This window comes from Pholcus phalangioides, unplaced genomic scaffold (assembly GCF_987345545.1).
Source record: "Pholcus phalangioides strain wild (caught in Gottingen) unplaced genomic scaffold, Ppha-v1.0 ptg000011l_1, whole genome shotgun sequence".
Taxonomy (NCBI): Eukaryota; Metazoa; Arthropoda; class Arachnida; order Araneae; family Pholcidae; genus Pholcus; species Pholcus phalangioides.
This window is the reverse complement of record NW_028301604.1, coordinates 17,787,046-17,805,236: the sequence shown is the minus strand read 5'-3', so window position 1 is coordinate 17,805,236 and position 18,191 is coordinate 17,787,046. Positions and strand designations below refer to the sequence as shown.

Here is an 18,191-nt window from a genome sequence, read left to right as displayed (position 1 = left end):
AGCCAGTGCTTCGTGTGCACTACCCTTCCGATCAAAAAAAAATAGTAAGTTTGAAAAAATTATATTTTAAAATAAAAATAAATCAGTAACTTTGATGTATAAATAAAAAATGGGGCTCCACCATAGAAATTATAGCTCAGCGAGTGAAAAAAGGTTGAGAACCACTGTGTTAGAAGTACTGCAGAGGAATATGGATGAGATGTATGTTTGGTTTAATAGTAGTACTTAATACCTATAGTGTGTCCTAATACCTATGTGTAGTGTAACGAACTTCTATTAAAATAAATGATATACTTTATAAAACAAGCCAGCTCCATACTGAAAAAAAACCCATTAAATGGCCGCTCCTGTAAAATTTTCTTTTAGTGAGATGTTGCCTTCTACCTTCGGCATTACAGAGATAAGAAAACCCTTTTATTACCCATTTCTAAGGAATGTTGATCTGCAAATGAATTAAAAATGTATACTTAATTATCATCATAGGTCAGCACAGAACATGTATTAGAAAATGCACCAGACACATTTACACTAATATTATTCTATTGCATGTTCTCGATGTAATTTATTTACTTTGTAACATTTAAACTCCATGACAAATCACGTTTTTTGCTGAACAGAACACAAACTGTACATTTCTACAGCGACTAAGACTGTCAATTCATTTGGTATAAAAATGCACAGAGTAACTATTAAATTACAATGAATGAAAGTGGAAATATGCATAAATATATACTTCAAGAGCCCTTCACCACAAATTCACCTCATTATGGAAGCAACTTCTCAGTAAACATTTCGATTTATTGTGTATTAACTATAGGAAAGATTATTATATTATACATTCTGAAATTTTAATATTTTGTGAAATTGCTAGAAGTTTTATAGGGTAACATGGTTATAGAAAACTATAAATTACCAACCCCCTCTTTTTTCACTGACACATGAAAGGTCAATCTATAACCTATGCACAAGAAATAAAAATGTGCATTTTTTCACTAGAGCCCTTAGACTATTTTGGCACAAGAGTAGGAAGAAAATGTTTTTTCCTCTCACTTGTGATGCAAGTAAATTACATTATGCCGAATATACAAAACAACCTATCAAAAACTCATTTGGTGTGTACAAGAACAGAAAAAGAAGTCTAGCATTAAAAAATAAATGCAAGGAAAACATTTGGCGCAATATAAAAAATTTAACCACTCCAAATGAGTTTTTGCAGTATCAGATACTGATAATTCATCAAAATATTCATCTTATCCACAAAACAGTCCATAAAATCAAAATATGCAAGTAATAACTTGCTTAACACATTCAATATCATACTATGAAAAAAAATTCTAACAGTTTCAAAACATTGTACAAATAAATTAATTACCGCCAAGGAACAAAAGTCTTGAAATCATTCTAAAATTAAATATACAATAAATAAGGTATAATAAATAGTCATGAATATATTTAATTCATTCAAAGCATCGTGCAAAAACACTGCAAATCTGTTAAAGATTAATAATTTAAAATGTTTATATTCTTATAATAGATTTTCCTTCATGTCCCTATATGTATAATAATTTTATATATATTTATTCTAATTGGATGTTTATTAAGTATAACTACAAAAGCAATGATATTCATCATGCCAGCTAGTCCAATAAGATTTTGTATGACAGTGTTTGAAATATGTATTTCATATTATATATATTGTTATTCATATTTTCCAATAAATACAAAATAAGTCCACTATGTCCACAAAACTCTGACCCAGAATGATCTACTATACTATGTCAAAACTTTCGACCAAAAATAACGTACTATCATATACATATTTATATATATTAGTTGAATATTTGACCAAAAAAGTAAAACCTCATGTATGCCACAAAGGCAAAACATACACATTTATAAAAAGAAAATAAACCAATCAAAATGAAGGCACATTTAGTGAATGTTCTGTTTTTCAGGGCAGGCAGCTGAAGAATGTTCTCTTTAGCTTCCAAAAAATAAGTACACCATATTTATCCACTTTCATTTCAACTTTTTATTCATCTTGACTTGACAAATGAGCAAATTTATTGGACAAGAAAGCCTCCTGAAACATTAAAGCATAGAATCAAATGATTAAAAAAAAAAATCTATAAAATTGTGTTGAAAAAAGTTAACCTTATACCAATAAGAAAGTTTTCTTCCACTGAAGATTTTTTTTTTTTGTATTCATCAATTCAATGATATATTTCTTGATAATTTCATGTAATGCTATGATAATAGCCAAAACAATTACATTTTGGATTATGAACCCACTTATCATTCCAGCGGTATAATATTTTTGATTAATGATGCATTGTTTCAGAGAAACAAGTTAAAATTATAGGAGTGGTCAGATTTGGAGAAAGAGTATAAGGACATTTTTTTTTAATGTCTGGGAAAGAGATTTGGATTTTTGACATGTTAACAAGATTTTTTTTACATCAGTCCAGTGAAATCAGGGTTTTCTCTGAAACTGAACATGCCAAAGGCAACAAATTTGTTGGAAATTGAAAACAGCAAAATATTCACTCACAGGAAATGGGATGTCTGATTAGAAAATTTTAAGAATCAAAAGATTGAAGACTGTTGTTAAGTTCAATAATGGATCAAAATGCCAATTCAGAGGTGGATCAGTGATGATTTGCATCCCAAGAAAAGATTCCAATCGTGTATGTAAGCAGTAAAATCAACTTGGGGATGTATTAAGACATTTTGAAAGAAAACCTATTAGCAGACTTCAGGGTGTCTACCAAAAGCAAAACACAGTGACTTTTCGGTTGCTTTTCTCATTCAACAAAATGAACCATGCTGGACTGTTTTCTTATATCACTGGTTTCCAAACTGAGTAAATGTCACAGTCGCGCGCGTGTGAATTTACAAAATAAAAACATTTGATAAGAAATCTATTTTAATCCTTCAAAATTTCCCATAGAGCATGATGATGTAAAAATATATACGCACATGCAGACATGCCAACATTGGCATGAAGCATCTCAGTAGTGCTGAATGTTGAACTTGGGGACAACCACAAAAAAAAAAAAAAATTTGTTAGTTTTAAAAACTTTTAAATTAAAGATCTCAAAAAAAATACAATACCCCATAAGAACTGGACCCTAAGGGCTCAAGTCGCATAAGCCGCCCTCGCAAAAGCGTGGTTATAGGTTCTTTCTCGAACTTAGGGGGTGGGGGTAACAAATGTCCATCTACCTATGCCAATAATTTTTTTAGGGGCAATCGTCCCAGTTGCCCTCTCTCTCTGTATATCCCCTCACAAATGCCTTCAACCAACTTTGCGAGGTCACCTAAGCCCTCAGTAGATCATGAATATCCAATGCAATCCATCCCAGCATATGCCTTTATGGGCAATATAGATCGAAGTATGGCAACCCTACACCCCCTGCTTTTGTCATATCAGAGTTCCTTCTCGGCACCTATACGACAAAACTTTCCAAAATAAGCTCTACGGGCGCATCTGCGCAAGTTTAAAACACATCCTATGAATGCAAAACTACTGAAAACACAGATATTAAGCCGTGTGCACAACAGCCACGTTGCGATGAGACGCATAGCGATAGTGGGCTCAAAACAAAGCAAAAAAACATCGAATGGAGCGAGATGTACAAAATAGCCCATTCAATTTTCCAATTCTGAGTCAATGCCCCATTCACCAGCGCAAGGAAGCACAGTAGGGGGCTGACAGGGTTCCCACTTACAACATTAGGAAAATGCAGGGCTAAAAAGTAGGACAGGGAGGGTAACCCCCTTAGACAACATAATCATAGCATAATGAAAAACAATCCCACAAAAAAAAATTTAACAGCACTATTTCAGTATCCTATAAGATTTGGACTCAAGCCAAAGCAAAATGACTTGGTTACAAAACCAAAATTTTGGCCAAAACAGTATACTAGCAACCACAGATAATTCTTTTCTGCCTCTCCTCATATATATTGCATTTTTTTGGAGTCTTTTAAAGTGCAGAGTTTGTCAACTCTCTTCAACAATGCACAGCAAATTTTGAAGACATACGTTTTTTTAAGAATGAAGCTCCTTCGACACCACTTTCAAAAGTACAGTGCAAAATGTGTAAATTACAAGATCCGTTGTAAATAAGGCAAGGGGAACAAGATAGTTTTACTGCATTGTCCATACTTTTTTAAAGGAATTTGTTTACATTTTACTGTTCCATGCTAGTGTAATCGCTTTTGACAAATGAAGCACTTTCATTTCTAGCTCCTTGTGGAGCACACATTGTAAATATTGTTTATGTCTCTTCATGCCTTAAAATTACAAAAGACAACTGAATGCTATTGTGTAGCATCAGAATCACCAAACCTAGAATAGGCCCAACTGCTTTGTAATGCAAACTGTCGTTTCACCTATTTGCACCCAGGCCTGTCATTTGGGGGGGGGGGGCAACAGCCCCCCCCCGGCTTTTGAAAATATATTAAAAATGGTATATATATACACACATACCCCCCCCCCCTGGAAAAAGTTGAAATGACGGCCCTGTTTGCACCATAACTTTGAATGATGAATGTTAGTCACTGTCCAAGACCATGAAGTAATAAATAAAAAATTATTTTTTCCATCCACACAGAAGTCTTTAATGACTACTCTACTTGTTCAAACTAAGCAAATGAAAAATTAATAAACGAAATGGTCCTCATACAACCCCCCCAAATAACCTTAAAGCAATACAATTTCTGCTTTGGCAGAATCATTAACTGCAATCTCCAACATTTGTAATATTTGGCAATATATCAATGATTCCCTGCTCAATTAAAATGAATCACCCAAATTTTGTTGATAGGATTTGGTAAAAAAGTAGGATAAAAGTCTGGCATTTTACCAAAAAGTAGGACAAGTGGGAGCCATGAGCCCGGGGACCTGAGATAATTCTCAAATTTTTTTTTACGCTATCAATTCACTATACAGGGACAAGTGAAAAATCTGACCCGGGCCCGTCAAAGATCCCAGTTTAGGGTCCTTACTGCAGGATGTCGTTCTAAACCTTTGGAATCTGCCACAGCTGATTTCTTTTCTTGATTAGAAGGTCCGGCCATACACACAATTAATGGGAAATTGTTAGGCAGAAATGCTGATTTTCTTTTCCCATGATCACACATCTTCTGTTTAACTGCTCGCATTGAGCGATAAAGATTTTTTTCCCTTCTCTTTGATGTTATCTTTATTTTTGAATACGGCACCCAGTGAACGTTTTCATTGGTTTTGTATACGTAGCTCCAGGTGGGTGGATTACTAACTGTATACATAGATTGACTTATGTTTATTATTTGTACCTACTTACTTGCTATGAATAAAACTGGCTTTGATGCCAATAGTTTATTTTTAACCTGGCCCGACTCAACTCATAATTTTCGATTTTCAATTTAGTGACTGAATAAGAAGAAATAAATGGGCAAAATTTAACAATAAACCATTCACGGCCTGGTTTGGTCTATGTCAGGGCCTGGTGGTTGAGAAACACTGCACTAGACCGAAGCCTTCATGATGTTCAATTTCCCAGAAAAAACCATTACGCTCCAGCTAGACCAACCCAGGGCCCTTCCGAAAGACTGAATTTAACATATTCCTTTTCCTATTCAAATTTTTCGAAGTCTGATATTATACACTTGTTATTTACTTTATCGTCATGCTTTGTTGTCGGTCTAAGATCACAAGCTTGTCACAGTTCTCTGTCAGCTGCCTTCCTTGCGTAATTAATGGTTCATCGGTGGCTCCCCAAAAAGTTTGGCAAATATTTTCCCATATACAAGAACCACTTTAAAGCATAAATAGGCACACAAATCAATATTTTCAGCTCGCCACAACGCTCCTAAAAGTCATGATGCACAATATTTGGAGGCACTGTGGTACTCCTTTAAATTTGGCCTAAATGTTGCATCGCAACGCAATTAATGGCGTATGAGTCTGATGTTTCTACTCTTGCGTTCTCTGTCACATTCGTATACTGTACGATTTCATTGTTCGTTATAGCTTGTCCCTAGTCGGTAAAGATTGGCACAATTAAAAAAAGGGTGATATTTAACAAAAAAAAAATTTCTTTGCGGGGAAAAAACAATTTGTGCCTTTTCACCTGGCCTCCCACAAGGATGGGGCTGATAGGGATGCAGTCCTGAGGCCCGGGACAATAATTATCATTGCTTGTTTTTTCATGCTATAAATACACTACCCGTTCCCCCCCCCCACCCTCCCCTTCAAAACTCTGGATTGTGGACATGCTGAAGATCCAATAGCCCTGCTCCAGGATGTGAGGGGAAGGTCGTGTCCTTTCTACGGAAAACTGATTTTGTTCCCAAGAGGACTCCCAATTACTGTGAAAGTCAATCGTGCGATCCTGAGAACACTGCTAGGGAAATGTGTTGAGAGGTCCCAACAAGCAAAGCAAGAAAAGTTTTTTTTTTCTGCCCCACCCATATGTCTGTCCTGATGTAGGGTGACTACACATTGACATTGTTCTTTTCTGTTGCTACTCACCCATCCATTCCTCTCTCCAGGGCAATAAAAAAGAGAAAAGAAACCTGAGAGAGAAGAAAAAATATTTAATGCCACAAGCTTCTCCAAAGCCTAGGTTTTAGGGGGGGAAAGAATCAAAAAAAAATCTGTGACCTTTACTCATATTTTGTGACTTTTTTGGAACATCTGTGACCTTTTCTCCATTCCGTGACTTCGTGACTTTTCAGTGATTGTAAACACCCTGCCAGACACTTTCAATGTATTTTCCTACCCTCCAAGAATAACACTGTGGGCATTGGAAAAAAAATCAAAAAAGAATGTATGCAGGGGGTGTCCAGCCAAAATTTGGGTTCGTTTCCCAGACCCTATACAAAATTCTAAATCTAAAAATAACACCACTAAATTCTAGACATGAAAAACAGACCCTTTACAAAATAAGAGTTAATGAAACCATAAAGTTGGCATTTCAGTTCTTTTGAGATAGATTAACTAGATTATTTCACTTCCCACAAAATTAATGACTCTCTTCACAAAAATAAGACCCTACAAAACAAGTCTGGACAGACACCCCCCCCCCATATGGTCACGGTTCAAACAGTTGGAATCTGTTTCTTTAGGACTCGCAGTGTCTGCTAAATTCTCAGAAACAGGCAATAAATTGTTACTTACTATTTGTAAAATGTTCATAACTGGCTCAATGCTAATTTTCATATCGGTCGATAATTACCTTTACAGTTGTTTAGTGATGTCAATGACTTGTTTTACAAAAATTATGTAGATTCGATGGATAAAAATTGAATTTTTACAAAAAGTCATCGTGTGCAGCATAAATGAAATATTCTAACATTTAAGCATGCAGGATGAATTCCAACCAAAGCCAAACATATAAATGAGAGATGTATGAAACTGGGTTCCACTGTTTTGACTATAACGCTGATAACAATATTGATTAACATTATGTGCCTTGTTTCAAAAAAGTCCTTTTTGATAGCTTTTAAATTTGGTAATGAGCAAAAAGGACAGAAGAAAAAAAACTCACAGGGGACCAAGTTTCTTATGCACTACGAAACAATTTTCTGGGTTGCAGCTATAGATTCTGAATTCATACATGAATTTAAAAAATGTTTAAATTATCTGTATTACTAGAAAGGCTGCATTACACATGTTGTCTTTACAACTAAATTATACACTTTCTGTGTGCTTCAAATCAATGGCATCATTCATAAAAGATATAGCACTATTCTCCATAGTATTGAATGCTAATTTAACTCACTTTCGATGAATAAAACTAAAAAAACACTTTCAAAATTTGAAAAAAAATGTATCCACTGAAAATTTACCAAAAAATGTGAATAAAACCGTGACTCTCAAAGACCAATCGGGGCATCTCTTTTCATGCAACTGCAGATGGATTTTTTGACTTGATTCTGAGCATTTAAATTGTACTGATTGTTTACCTTTGACAACAGCACCCATCAGAAAAACACATCAATTTATATATTTTGTATTCATCTTCAAAACCATTTTAAACTTTGTCTTATCCTTCATATCAACACAAACTCATGTTGTTTTTCAAATCAATGAAAAGTTTATTACATATCATGTAAATCTAATAATTTATAGTTTACTCAAAAAATATGAAATGATTCATATATGTAGACATGATTCCATTGTTTAAATTATACCAGTCTTTAACAAAAGATTAAAATGTGCTTGTTGATCTATAGATATATGGAACTAGGGCAGGCATTAAATGATTAAATTTCATAAATCTATAATCACAACTTAATCCATGCATTTCTCAACATGCAATAATGTTTTTATTTTTATAAAAATAAGTTACAAGAACTATAGCTGTAGTTTTAGATTATGGATCATAGCATTTGGTTTATCCACATAAATCACAATAAGTTGCATTTTTAAACTATCAGACCATTCAAACAGAAAGAACATACTTCCAAAATCAACATGCAAATAGTCTCATTTACTTGAGTTAAAGTACAGTAATTTTAAAACAAGCTAGATGCATAAACCCAACCCAAAAACATTATCAAAGAAAAAAACAAAGTTTTGAAAGTCTCACTGCATGTAATTAGCACATTTGAATGTAATTTATTCAGCCACGTTGTATATTCGCACCAAACCCCTTCTAAGTTTTTCAGAATTTTAATACTGGTGACCAAACATCAATAAGAGATAGGAAAAAAGAAATTTTATTTATGATTATCGAATGAATTTTTAATAAAGAAATCAATGAATGTGTTGAAGCAACGAATTCAAATATATTAGTCAAAAATTTTGCTCTCTGAGTGGAAAAATTCCAACAAATTTGCAACTCAAATTATCTGGATTTCCTACCTTCAAGAGAAATTTGAGGATTAAACCATGTATAGGTTGATACATTTTTTTAAAGCACAAGCAATCGTCAAAATTTATATTTTATTTTCACTTGAATAGCTTCAAGTGATATTGATTTCTAAAAACATCTCAAGATATCACAGTTCACAACAAAAATGTTTGCAAATTCATAAATTCTGTACACTTTTTGCTTCAAACAAGCTTTACTCAAAGTTAACATGTACATCTATTGATATCAGTTCTGCAATTTATCTCCACTCAAAAGTATACAAATAAATTTCTATGCAAAGGTTTGTTTTCTTTAACTATACTCAGCAAAATTGTAATTTTTTTAAGCAAATGAGAATTTAGCAGTGTACCTCAACAGTAATGTACAATAGTCCCTAGTAAAATTCTGATATTTTATATCTTTTATTAGAACTAGTGTTAAAAATTTAACATAAAGCCATCAGTTATATTTAGTTCTTTCTTTGTCGCTCTACACGTGTGATATAAAGGTGGTTACTGTAGTTAGAATTAACTGCATTTAGAATTTAGTGTTGCAGAGCTTATAATTTTATATTTAAACTCCTGAATAATCTATGAGCAATCTCCACTCAATTGTAAGAATTGAATTTTAAATAAAACACAAATGCAACTTCTCAAGTCAATATAAACGGCTACTTATAGAGAGATAAATGATTTCTTAATTAATATGTTTAACTAATTTTTTCTAATTAAAAAATGGGACTGAAAAACAAAAAACAAAAATTTGCACATTCAGAGTTAAATAAATGTCTGTTCCATTTTGCACACTTGTTCTAAATGTTTCTCCAAAGGAAATTGCTTAATGGCAGCAAGATCATAAAAGGAATCTGTTTGCTACCTAGTTGGTAGCTCATCTCATCACTCACAGACAAACAGCGTCTATAAAGTACATTAAAAAAATATTCCTTTCAGGATTAAAACAGCATTTAAAAAAAGTTTGTAAATGTTAATTTTCAAAATAAAAATTTGTAAAATAAGAAAGTACACAATGATGCCTGCAATACATCTCATTTTGCACTAAAGCATGATATAACTGGGTTTCTCTCTACTGCGTTCTTTTCTATTCAAATTTTTCATCTTTCTCTGGCTACATCTCAAAAAGATAGACTGTCAATACCTCAACAATATAGAATATACAAAAAACAAAAATGGACTGACAAGAACCCAATTTACCAAACATTAAAATATCATGAGTATAAAAAGCGCAAAATAAAAGCTTTTCTCTATCACTAACAGCTAATAGCCATTCAATTGCTGTTACGTGCGTGCATGCATGCAATTATTCGAAAAGTCACCTTGTGAATTTCTTTTTGGATTCTAGATGGTATAGGAGCTCTCTTCTTTAACAGTAGTTCACTTTCTCCACCATTCATTATTGAGCTCTTAGTACTTGAATTAATTTCTTGATGATTCCATTTCCGAAACTGAATATTACGTCTTAAACCCTATTTTAGGTTAAAACAAAGTTTCTATTCTCACATGGCTCTCAAACCTTATGATGAAAAGACAGGTGTATGTGAGTAGCATGAGAAAATTTTAAGTAAGGTGTAATAACTTTTTATTCATATGTATTTCATTGATATGAAAAAAAAAATTATTTTTTTAGGTCCTACGGTCTCTGTCATAAGCATAGAGATGGCATGTTTTCTTTAACAAAATGCAAACAAAATTGTTTTAAGACAGCTTCACACAACAAATTCAACTCTGGAATTTTTTAAAAAAGTCTCATAATCACTAAAAACATAATAAAATATAATTAATACATGGTTTGAAATGTCAGAATATAACATTTGAGTATGTAGTCCTTTCCTCTTCATCCAGGAACAGAGTGTTTGGCTTTCGTTCTACTTTGTAAATTGATTTTATAATGCAAATGATGTATAAAAAAATTGATGGATTTTTTTGGAAAAATTTGATGGAAAATTTCATCCTTGTGCATTGTCATGAGAACTTTGAATACACTTTCAAATAACAGGGCTCAGCATGGATGACAGCCTCAAAACTAGTGAAAATCGTGACTGAAATATTTTAAAAGTGACCAAATGAACAATGGAATGCTGATAAATAGCAATAGTACATTAACCTTTTCTACTAAGGCCAGAATTACAGTATAAAAGTTTGATAAAATTCCTTTTATAAAACTTGGCAAACATCTTTTATAAATTTTGTGTTCAAATTTTTTTAATAACATTTAGTTTATAAAAGAAATGGACCTTATTACACTACATAAAAGATTTATATAAAATTGGTTTTGCAGAAATTTTTGTCAGTTCGTCTTCGTTAGTCTTGTGCCGCTGCTGGTAGTAGTTATGGATGAAGAAATTTTTTTACCATTTGCTATAGGAAATTTATCATTTGCAATCTCTGTAATGGCTCCAGTTAAAAAAAATGAAGCTTATGTGGGTGATTGTATTTTGTCTGGGAATGCAACTTTTAATGTACAAAGCCCAGAGAGAAAGTTTAGTGAATACATTGCTAGTGTTTCACCATATTACTTATTGCAGCTTATATGTCACAGTAAAATCTCAGACTCGGTTTTATCAAGGCAAGTTGGTGAAAGTCCAAAAAACACTTGTAAACGTTTTCATTTGGGATTTTTACCAAGTCAGTCTGTTTTAAATGAATCAATCATCATGAACTTATGAGTTCCTGATGCTCATTAGTTGATTCATAATAATTATAAACAATATAACCACCATGATAAGGTTTTGATGCTATTTAAGTAATTGATGCTCATAATTAATTTACTCATACCAGTATAAAAGCCTGTTTTCAATGAATTAATTACCCATCATTAACTTAATAGTTCTCCACTGGTCTTAATTGTTTAATAATTATAATTACTAGTGTGAATGATGCTTATTAATGAATTTATAATAAGTATTTAAGTAAAACTTATTGTCGTGCTGATGCATGGGGTGTCGGGTGAGTTTCATTTGCTGATCCGCATCCCCACACAGTGAGCGAATAACCCCGCACCCCTCTGGAGATATTGGGACAATAACGGCCTTGACTACAAGTGAACCTAAACTTGGATACATGGCAGCATTTGGAAAAACTAATAAGTTCATGATAGTTTTTTAATTTTTTAAAGCAGGTTTTTACTTGTTGAGAATAAATAATTTATTCATTAATTTAATTCCCTATTATCTTAATTTAATTGTTTAATTATTATATTAATTAATAATTGTCAAAAACTAATAAGTTAATGATGGTTTATTGACTGATTAAAAACAGGCTTGGACTTAATAATGAAGCTGAAATAAAAATGTTTGCGAGCATTTTTCGAACTTTCACCATTTCACCTTGTCTCCGAGCTTATACAAACCGTGGCATATACATCGGAGTGGCACCTGTGGGCCGTGATGCTGCAACTGAACATTATATTAGCTCTCGAATATTAAAAATAACCACCCCTAATATAATGAATCTCTACCATCTCAGATAATTAAATAAATGTATCATTAATGCGAACCATCAAATCCAGTGATGTGATATGACAGGGTTTATCAAAGTGTGCGCCATGGCTTCTAGGGGCATTGTGCCTCTTTTTGCTCTGAATTGGTTCTTTTATAAGTGACCACTTAACTTTTCTGGGGAGCAGAAAGTGAACCATGAACTGGGCAAGAGAAGCGGGTGACATAAAACTTATTTTCTATAAGGCCTTGTTGTGCCTTTTTGGTGACCCCAGGGCAGACTTCTATTTGGGCTAAGCAGGCCCAGCTGCCCAGACTTTTTTGCAGGGTCATGTTTTTGTGAAAAGGGTCATGTTTTTGTGAAAAGGGTCATTAATTTTGTGAGAAATGAGTGTGATTTTGTGGGAAGCTAAATGATCTAGTTGATCTATCACAAAAGAGATTAAATTTCAAATTTATGGACTCATTATTTCATGAAGGATTTGTTTTTTAGATCCGGAACTTGAATGGTCCGGAAAACAGACCCAAATTTTGGCTGGCTCTGGTAAGTGTATATTTTTGTGGGCCCCCATTTGGCTCAGAGCCCTGGGGCAGTGCTCCTGTTGCCCCAGCCTAGTTACGTTCCTGATTTTCTATATTTATTGTTGAAAACTCAAGAGAATCATCTTTTTTTTTTCTCCTCAGAAAAAGGAGGGACAAGTGAGAGGAGAAGATGACGTAGAAAGAACAGGTTTTTGAAGAGTTAATATGTCACAGTGTCACGTACATATTTTCGGCGATTGAAACTGCGGGATAAGAAGAGCATAAGCATAACTCTTTTATCACACTGACGAAGAGGCAATATTTGATAAAAGATTTGCCACCTGATATAATGTATTGGTTCACTGTCACCCATCTCAGATGATGAAATAAATGAATCATCAGTATGAACCAACAAATCCAGTGATGTGTCTATAAAGAGCCAAGCCCGGATATAATGAAGTGGAACGTGAAAAACATCCGTTGTATCCAATATTTATGAAAACAGATAAACCATAAATATCCAAGTTTAATGAGAAAAACTCACTTGTCAACCTATTCGTGATGATGGAAGAGGTGGTCCTCGAACAGACTTGAAAATTTAAGAAAATTACAATGAAAATTACTTACGTATGTTACAAACATTAAAGATACTCAAGTAGTTTTGAATAAAATATTAATACCCGTGTACTGCAAGTCAGCGGTTCTGAAAGTGAGAGTCGCAGCTTCTAAGGGTGAGTCACCAGCCTTTATCAGAGGCGATTTGTCTGTATTAATGTGCAACTGTTCAGTGATTTGAAGTAGTACAGTAGACTTTCAGTAACTCGACACGAGGATACCTTGACTATCTGGATAACTTGACATCTATTATTCCCTTGGTTGGCCCAATACTAATTTCAAAGAAGGGGAAACTAACTCGACACATGTTTGGTTTAACTCTGCTTAAGTTGACTACAACTTTTGTCCCTTTACAACAACTGGTTTTTACAATTGCCGGTGTGTTACCATTCTAAGAATTGTTTTACGTTGTCTGTGGGTACTTTGATAATCCTTCGCTTCGTTCTATATAATGGGTCCCTTTTTTGTGCTATTGGGGGGGGGGGCATACATGTGAAGAATGAATGTTTGAAGCCTCGTGGCCAGCCTATCATTTCAGTGGCGTTTCCAGGACAGGTCTTTCAGTCTTTTCATGGCCAAAAAAAGTGGGGATGATCCCTATTGGATGTTGAAATTGTCAACATCCAATAGGGATAAATATCTGTTGTGAGTTTTAATACTGTCTGTTGCGGAGAATGTTTTTGGCGGAAATTGGTTTTACGATTTTTTGGAAAAGGAGTAAAAGAAAAAGAGCTAAAGCCTGGTTAAACGCAGAATATGTCATTTGGTTATCATTGTGAGTATTGACAAACGTGAATGTAATGGCTCCATGCGAACTTCATACTTTAACTTCAAAATCAAAAGTTGAAATTTTCAAAAAACTAGAATTGGGAAAAACTCAGTGAACTTGCCAAAGAATAAGGAGTTGCACGGAACCCATTTCAACATTTGCTAAAAATGAGGGAAATATTTTTTCAGCATTTGAATCTTTTTATGAACCCACCAGAAAATGCATAAGAAATCAGAATTTCAGAGAAGCAACTCTTTTTTGGTTCAAATCCCTCAATCTCACTCAATCCCATTATCAGGACCAATAATTCAAGAGAAAGCAAAAGATTTTGCAAAAAGTATCAATCAAGGAAATTAGGAATTATCCTAAGTATGAAAACTTTACAGAAAATTGCAGACAAAAAATTTGTGAATTTATGGAAGCAAAAATTTCTGTTTTAGATGCAGTTGAAATGATTGATTCTGCATGGACCTCAGGCACGAGTGCCACAATTAGGAACTGCTTCCGTCATGTTGGTTTTTGTTCGGAGTCTTTGGAGAATGATTATTTCTCCAAAGATTCCTCCCAGATTAAGTGTGAAAAAAAGCACAAATACCACTATGGGTGATTGTATCAATGATAAATTTATGAGTATTGACTCTGATCTTGTAACTTCAGGACTTTTAGCCGACAACGATATTCTAGAATCAATCACCCAAAAAAAGCAAGTGCTTCATGTTTTGAAGAAATAGAATCACAGAAAGTTCAGATGAAAAATTATTTGCACCATCTCTCCATGATGCACTAAATATAGAGTTTTTACTCTAGATGTGATCCGTCACTTCCTACACAGTCAGGAAAAAGCCAAACAATCACGGTAAAACTGAATAGTGTAGAAAAAGTTTTGTTTTCTCTTTGGAAAGAAAAACAAGCAAATGTACTTGATTATTTTTTGAGGTAAATTTTTTTTATACGTTTTGATTCTATTCTGAAACTCCTCCGAATTAAAATTAATGAGAATTAGCATTCTATTTAACACAATTGTTAGAAGAATGTATATAATTACACACACAAAAACGATCGGACAAAAATTTAGTGAAACCCCGCTAACTCGGCATCTGCTTAAGTCAACATGTTTGTCAATACTTTTGGGGTGTCGAGTTACCGAGAATCTAGTATACTTTAAATTCTGGGGAGCCGTAAGTAAACGTTGACAAAGACAAGGGGGCCATGGAAGGCAAAATTTTTAAAATCTGGCTGTAAGTGGTCCATTGAATTGTTATTGATATTTTAATGGTTCTAACGTTTACAAATACTTTCTTTCAAACCCAGCACAACTCTGGTGTATTGTCATGGGCAAGTTACTAACAAATAAGTTGTGCCGGAGATGTGGGTGTGTACCTAACAGTCTGAGTGCCTATCTAGTGTTGTGTCTGATATTCCAGTGCTGCCATCAACATTTTAAATTGTGAGTGAAGTATAAAGATCGAATATTTGTACCATTGGAGGCCTGATTCTCTCAGAGGTGAGATTTTTAACGTGAAATAGACTTGCATTCAGGGCTCTCAAAGTTGAAAACTACCTTCAGCCGACCAGCACTGTGGCGTATTAGTTTACAAAGACAGAGGAACTCTGACACAAATTTGTAGTTATGTCGATCCTTCAAAAAAAAAGTGGTTATATGGGAATGAACAGAACCAGAGCATTATCTAAAGCTAGAGGTCACCATCTAGCTATCGCGTTGACAACACACCAAAGCCAATTCTCGCAATAGTACGCAGTAGTACTTCAAAGATTCTTTCTTCCTGAAATATTAATTTGGAATTTATGGAGTGTAATCCATTGAAAAGAAAATTTAAAAAAAAAAATCGATCCACCAGTGTGGCTTGCCAAAGAAAAACTTGGAAACAACCCCACGGACTCCTAGATTATCACCCACGGCATGTAACCTTCATTGCTCCATCCAACCTCAATCTTGCTGTAACCCATGTCCGTAAAACTTGAGAGCATCATGAGGCCCCACTACCTGATTGCAAGTACCAGAATTACAAGGACTAATTTGCATAAATACTGTACTTTCGGAAATTATATACCATTTAATATATACCAACCAAATACCATAACCCAATTTCATATTTTTGTACCTCTATTGCTCATACAATTATCATTCGAACACCTCCCCCCCCCCCCACCTTGTCATTGAAAGTCAGCTAATGCAATCTCCCCCCCCCCCCATGGGTGGTGACATATTACTAGAAAACATGACTCCTTGTATCCCATATATATAAATATGTCTATTCGTTATAACGATATTTTAAACCCTATTTTAGTATTGCATTGCAGGTTCACTAGGACCGAATTAAATTTGTTATAACCGATAAGCATCCAACCGTTTGTTTCTGATTTTGTAGTCAGCTAGAGAAATTCAGTTACCTGATGTTCACGTACGGCATTAAGATCTTTGTAGCTCCCACTGACTACATAAAACTCATTTTTTAATTTCTTTATGAAATCACAAAGTATATACATAAACTTCAGCAATTGAAACTGCAGTAAAGCATCAACATTAATCTTTTTTCAAATATTGGACGAGGAGGCTTAATTTGATAAAAAAAAACTTGATGAATAGCAACTTTCATCAAATTTGCCCATTACACTATCAAATTTTTTCTCAAACTTATTGTATGAATGATCTTTGACAAAGGACTTTTATAATGTAATCCCGGCCTATGAGGTTTACATTTCAATGGAACTTCAACATGGATTTTCCTTACAGGGTATCTGTAAGGGGCCATTCAAGTATTACATAAGCAGATTTTTAGCCATTTTTGACCCTCTAAAAGTGAAAATACAGTGTGTCAAAAATAAAATCAAAATTTTTATATGGTTCCCCATCTCCTTTTTTTAAGCTCCAATTAGAAAGTTGTTGCTGTCTCTCTCCTGAGGCAAACACAAAAAGATAACATAAATGAGTGGAAAGAGCATTGTCCATTAGTTTGCTATTTTTTTCCAATTTTTCTCCAATTTTCAAATGAAAACGTCTGAGTGTGTATAAAAATTGAAAATATAGGATTTTTTTTGCATCAAGAGGTACAGAGCAACAATTTTTTAATTGGATCTTAAAAAGCAAAGGGAGCGCATAAAAATTCAATTTTTTTTATTTTGTAACACTATTTTCACTCACCGCTACAGGATGATTTCTGAAAACATTTTGAGAATTTTTTAAACTAGAACCATACCTCTATGACGAATGGTTGATGAGATAGAGGCCGAATTAGGATTTAAAGGACACCATGTATAATAGTATGAAATAATTAAATCAAACTTACCATTTTTATAACCCAAAAAATTTCTAAACACAAGATTATTTTGCAATCAGTAATGATTTTATTGCACTCCTAGCTTACAGAGAATGTGTCATCATAGTTGTCACAGGAGTTTTGATGGGAAGAAAACATTGGGGTGTAGGGTCTGTAGAAGTCCCACAAGTGCTTATGCAGGGAGGCGTTATATTGAATATTCATGAATTACTGAGGAACTTGCAACCTTTCTTGGAGGCCCAGTGTACTTGCCACCCCCCCCCCCAGCTCCAGTGCTTATGGAATGCTGGAATCTTATTCATCTATGAATTCATCCCAATTGAAATTTTCTGTAAAAAACTAGCTGATACCCCGCGGTTTCGCTCGCATGGATGTGGTAATCTAAAAATTACTCGCGATGGTTCTTTCATATAATATTTGAACCCCTCATTACCCCCTTGGGAGTCATTTCCAGAAGTCCTGTTTTTGGCAAGTCTCTATGTTATAAAATATAATATTAACCAAATTTCATATTTGTAGCTTCAGCAGTTGGGGCTCAGTAATGATTGCCCCATATAATCTTCGAAACCCCTTATAACCATGACCCCCCCCCCCGGATCAAATTTTGAAAAACTCCTTCTTAGTAAATCTTTACAAGTCATCAAGTCTAAGTAATCAGGAAATGAAACTACAGTGAAACCTGTCTAA

General features: G+C 34.0%; 1 protein-coding gene across 8 annotated transcripts in view; it reads right to left on the bottom strand.

The window, feature by feature from the left end:
• Nucleotides 1–547: 547 nt before the first annotated feature.
• Nucleotides 548–18,191, bottom strand: part of LOC149080161 (eukaryotic translation initiation factor 4B-like) — a 113,957-nt gene continuing 96,313 nt past the window's right edge. For 3 of the 8 annotated variants that reach the window (XM_089239189.1, XM_089239193.1, XM_089239190.1), the window contains one exon: nucleotides 548–2,083. In XM_089239189.1, coding sequence (XP_089095315.1) covers nucleotides 2,033–2,083 — 51 coding nt within the window. In that variant the 3' untranslated portion in view covers nucleotides 548–2,032. Of the gene's footprint in view, nucleotides 2,084–8,071; nucleotides 9,763–10,178; nucleotides 10,329–13,365; nucleotides 13,411–18,191 lie in introns of those variants that run through there. The other 5 variants (XM_089239188.1, XM_089239187.1, XM_089239186.1 and 2 more) reach the window with 4 other exon arrangements.